This window comes from Hippopotamus amphibius, chromosome 2 (genome assembly GCF_030028045.1).
Source record: "Hippopotamus amphibius kiboko isolate mHipAmp2 chromosome 2, mHipAmp2.hap2, whole genome shotgun sequence".
Classification (NCBI taxonomy): domain Eukaryota; kingdom Metazoa; phylum Chordata; class Mammalia; order Artiodactyla; family Hippopotamidae; genus Hippopotamus; species Hippopotamus amphibius.
The window spans coordinates 176,004,151-176,009,537 of NC_080187.1; the positions used below are offsets into that span (position 1 = coordinate 176,004,151).

The window sequence follows — 5,387 nt, forward strand, 5'->3', positions numbered from 1 at the left end:
CATACATAGAGAAGCTCTAAAATCATTAGTTTGAGGTGTCTGTTCTTTGTAATTAACAGTATTCCTTTTATGTTTGACTATGTGTTTTTTCCAGCAAAAGATTCATATGTATCCTGGCTCCTCTCTTACCTCTTCAGAGCAGCTCCTCAGAGCTGTCTGAGAGGCTGTCTCCCAGGCTATAGTCCTCAGTAAGGTCCTTAAATAAAACTTAACTCACAACCTTTGTGCTGTGCATTTTAATTTCAGACAACAATTGTGTTCATATATACATATTTGGTTTGTACAATGTGCACATGATAATTTTACCAGTCTTATATTTCCCCTGACAAGTTTTAAATCTTATATATTCATCTACAAAAATAATTTAATAATAATAATCATTGAATGTATTCTATGACACTAAAATATTTCTTCACTCTCAAATTTATGGATACTTGGGTTGTTTCCAGTATCTGTCTCTTTCAATCAATGCTGCAATATGTGCCATTGTTCATGCATCCTTAGGTATGTGAACATTTTACTAGAGTGTTATTACATACACACACACACACACACACGCACACACACACGTGCAAAGTGATACAGAGACTCTATTTAAATTTCCTCCTTTAAAGACGACTATCTTAAACTTACATCTACATCACAACCGTAGGAAATCTAGACAATGTATTATATAATATATAGTTGAAGAGATTGTTGGTATATTTTGGGGGAGAAATAGATTTTTCATGCAGAAGAAATGAGAACACCTTAAAATATTTGAAGAACCATTATGTTCAAGTGGGCGTATATTTGTTTTATTAAACTACAAATGATAGAACCAGTGGAGCACTCTAACAATAGACTAAGCTGTTCTGTGAAACAGTGGGCTCCTTATGATTGGGGAAACCACCCCGAGGCTAGGTGATCATTTGTAAGATGGCATGATTTCTTTATTGATAGAAAGTTAGGGATTGAAAAACTATTTTGCTTATTTGGAATCAGTGATAAATAATCTTTTGCTTTCATAAATACAACTAGGTGGTAATAAACTTTTTTCTTTTCTTTTCCATTACTGGAAAAATTATTTTGTAAAATATAATTAATCCCACTGCAGGATGACATCAGATCTCTAAAGGGTGATTTCTCACTTCCCCAGTGAAATCAGTTTTCTGGATTATTGGTGGAAGGCTTTATATTGCCTTACCTTAGATATTGTAATTGTATGGTACAGGACAAGAGGAACAGAGCCTTCACTACTTCAGGACAAGACCTGAGGGGTATGCTTCTGCACAGCTTAGTTCAGGGATCAAGTTAAACTTCATCAAGGGTTTATTGCAAATATTTTCAATATGAAGGGCAGCCATGATCATAATAATAGGATCAGTATCTGATAAACAAAAGGAAGTATGCTGTAACCATTATCTGTCCCTTCTCTGTCCCCTTTCATGCTTTGTATTCAGAAGATATTTGGTCATTTGTTAAACAAATATATATTGACTATCAAAATTTGCCTGCAATGAAGAAGGAGTAGCTACCTAAAGTAATGGTCAATAAGGGTATCCTTTACTGCTTTGCTGTTAGGCTCACAGGTAATCAACTACTGTAAGACAAAATAGTGAAAAGAAATATTATGCATGCTTTTGGTTTTGGAGATCTATTGACATAATTTAAAGTTGGCTGTTAATGTAACATCAACTTCTATGTCTCAAACCTGGTCTTACACCAAGAATGGGGAAATTCTCCTATGGTGTATTTTGCATTCTAAAAACATTTCTATTTCTGGAGTATACTGGGAATGAAAAGGTAAATGATTCATTAATAAAGAAGCTTCTGGGTGCTCTGTGCATAGCCCAAGGAATTCTGAATGGCTTTTATAAATTCCACATGTTTCCAAAACATAACTGCTTTTGCACTTAGAATCTTAGAGATGAAAATAGTCTTGGAGATAATCTAGTTCTACCTTCTAAGGTCAATCACACAGGTGGTAAGTGACAAAAGTTATTTATCTTTATTAACGGGTACTAATTTAATTATTGAGAAGAAAATGAGATATAACGTTGACCCTAGTCTATTTTATTGAAATCACAGGAAATTAGTGTGGGGAAGATTTTGTAGTTGTTTCCTGTATTTTGAGAAATGAAGAGTGACAAACCTTATCATTTATCAGTTATTAGAAAGATGGACTTTGTAGAAAATTTGCATATTTCAGAAACAATTTTTTTTAAAGATAAGATAATCTTTAAAATTTGTATTAATACCGCTAACTACAGGTTATTAACCATTATGTTTTCCTCCCCTCCTCCTCCTCCTCCTTCATCTCTCTCTCCCTTTCTCTCCCTCTCTCTTTAATATTATCCCACTAAATTACCATAATATTTGTCAGGTTTTACACAAGGGATTGAAAGCTATAGGAAGTCCCCCATAGCCTCAAATTTTATATTTTTAAAATTAGTAACTGTAGCTCTTTAGGATCATTTTTAGCCTTAGAAATGGAATTTCTTTCCTTCCGATGTTTGTCTGTCTTGTTCTCTGTACTGCTCATGTAAATACATGCCCAGACTGGCTAGCATTGGCCCAAATCTTCCACACAGAGATGCGAATCCCATGATGGAAGTTTCTAATGAGGCCAGTTCCTGCCTCATCGATCTGTTTCTATTCTAGAGTAACAAGTTTCTGATTCCTCTTAAAACTGGAGAGCGTAACTGAAAAGCACAGACTGAAGCCCTTGAAAGGGTGATATGCTTCAACAATCAGGTTAAAATTATGGAATTAAAGCTTATAACAGTTTAAATATTTTTAATTGGTTAATTTATGTTTACCTGTACAATTTTTCTTCTAAGCTTTTCAATATTTATCACATTAATTATATCTTTCACTGAAGAATACAGGGTGCAGAACTTCAATCAGTATAGTGACAAATTAATACCTATTGTGTATTGTTGGTTTGACAGGGCTAGAGCCAAAAATGTCTCTTGTTCCACTGGAGGTTGTGTAGGGTTTTCTTCTGGGATCAAGTGGCCACATGGTGCCCAATGTAAAATGTCAGAAAGCAGTTTAGAGGCAATTTATACATTACTGAACTTTTCTCTTTTGAAAACCTATTATGTGTAGTCATGTAAAATATTTCCAAAAGAACAGTTTTTGAAAGCTGTTACAGATTTTGATAAGTCCAGGTATCTCTGGCATGTTTACGAAGAGACAAAAGACAGAGTCAGAGAGACGGAAGACACATTGGTGGCTCATTTACAATAGGTCTTTATGTGACAGAAGGTGAACTCTGGTTAACTATTGTTAAAAGGATAAAAGAAATGTTCTTGATCGTCACAGCAACTTTCAGAGCATTACCATTGCCTCTTCTTTCCACAATGTGGGAAATTGCTTCTATGAAGCTTCTTATAACACTGTCAAGCATTTTATGATTCTCAATTTCAAAAACATTAATCTAGTCCACTAGCCTTGCATTCAAGGCTAATTGCATCCATGATTTGCTCTTGATCAACTGTTCCTAACTTCATTTTTACTGCTGCTCAGCCCGCCCTCCTCCAGCCAGACCACTCAACTCACCTGTTCCCTTGAGTATGTCTTTTATGTTTTTACCTTTTGTCTCTTAATTTTTGTTATTCCTCATGAGTAAAATAGCCTTTTCCTTCAGTTTTGGCTAGCAAATTCCAAACTTTTAAAAAGCTTTCGCTTAAATAATACTTACTGCATGATATGTCACCTTGCCACTTTGGCATAATTTATTTCTTTTTACTAATATTTATGGTATTAATGTATCACTTATATTTTGCTTATTTGATTTTATATTTTTATTTTTTAATATGAATATATTATCTCTAATTATGATGGGATCCATATCTAATTCTCTTTTTTTCTCACTTCCACTTTCCACAGCAGTCCCAGATGTTAAATATTAGTCAGTTGACTATTTACATAGTCTCATTAAATTAAACGAACTTTTAATTGAAAGTGTATCATATTTCTTTTGTATATGTACTAGATATAGTATCAATCATTGTGATAGTTTCCTGGTTTTCTTTTACTTAGGTGACAATAGATTGGATACATGGCTCACACAAATGAATCAGTGGTATCTGACTTTGTGCTTCTGGGACTCTCCGATTCTTGGGAACTTCAGCTTTTCTTTTTTGCCATCTTCTCAGTGGTGTATGTGACATCAGTCCTGGGCAACATCATGATTATTGTTATTATTTCCTCTGACTCCCATCTGAACTCTCCTATGTACTTCCTGCTCAGTAACCTTTCTTTCATCGATGTCTGCCAGTCTAACTTTGCCACCCCCAAGATGCTTGTGGACTTCTTTGTTGAGCACAAAACTATCTCCTTTGAGGGTTGCATGGCCCAGATATTTCTTCTTCATAGTTTCGTTGGGAGTGAGATGATATTGCTTGTAGCTATGGCATATGACAGATTCATAGCCATCTGTAAGCCCCTGCACTATAGCACAATTATGAATCGAAGACTCTGTATAATTTTTGTGTGTATTTCTTGGGCTGTGGGTATTCTTCATTCTGTGAGCCACTTGGCTTTTACAGTGAATCTGCCGTTCTGTGGCCCCAATGAGATAGATAGCTTCTTTTGTGACCTGCCCCTGGTCATAGAGCTGGCTTGCATGGATACTTACAAAATGGAAATTATGACCCTAACCAACAGTGGCCTGATATCACTGAGCTGTTTTCTGGCTTTAATTATTTCTTACACTGTCATTTTGGTCACCGTCCATCACCACTCCTCCAGTGGGTCATCCAAGGCACTTTCTACATTAACTGCTCACATCACAGTGGTAATTCTTTTCTTTGGGCCTTGCATTTATTTCTATATATGGCCTTTTAGCAGACTTTCTGTGGATAAGTTCTTTTCTGTGTTCTACATTGTTTGTACACCCCTGTTGAACCCCATCATCTACTCTCTGAGGAATGAAGATGTTAAATCAGCCATGCGAAAATTGAGAAACCGTCATGTGACCTCCTAGAAAAACTAGGGATCACCATGAAGGAATGAAATCTGAATGGAAATGAATAGCCCCAGATCACAGCATCATGCCAATTATTTTTGCTAATGACAGGGGTTACTGAATTACAGAATTGGACTTTTGTCCTAAGTGCAAGAGAATTACACAAAATCAGTTCCTGGTTCGCTATTTATATACAATTTTAACCATTTTTTCATTGTTTAAAATTCTAAAGTACAAATTATCTTGAAAATATTTAGTAATCCTTTTAAATATTTTATAAATAACTAAGCAATTCTAATCTACATAAAAAGCTATTCATGTTACTAAACTTGTGATTCTTGTCAGTTGAACATATGTAATTTGTATGCCTTGCAATCAAAATGTACAAGTAAATTGAGTTTCTCTCAACTTATTCATAATATTTTTTCTA

General features: G+C 34.9%; 1 protein-coding gene across 1 annotated transcript; it reads left to right on the forward strand.

Annotated features, from left to right (window-relative positions):
* The first annotated feature begins 4,048 nt into the window (after positions 1–4,048).
* Positions 4,049–4,975, forward strand: LOC130845638 (olfactory receptor 4K1). Its single transcript, XM_057723142.1, has one exon. The coding sequence runs from the start codon at positions 4,049–4,051 to the stop codon at positions 4,973–4,975; it is 927 nt and encodes a 308-aa protein (XP_057579125.1).
* Positions 4,976–5,387: the final 412 nt, after the last annotated feature.

Coding starts and splice junctions, on each gene's coding strand:
- LOC130845638 (XM_057723142.1), top strand. CDS start 4,049: ATGGCTCACACAAATGAATCAGTGGTATCTGACTTTGTGCTTCTGGGA.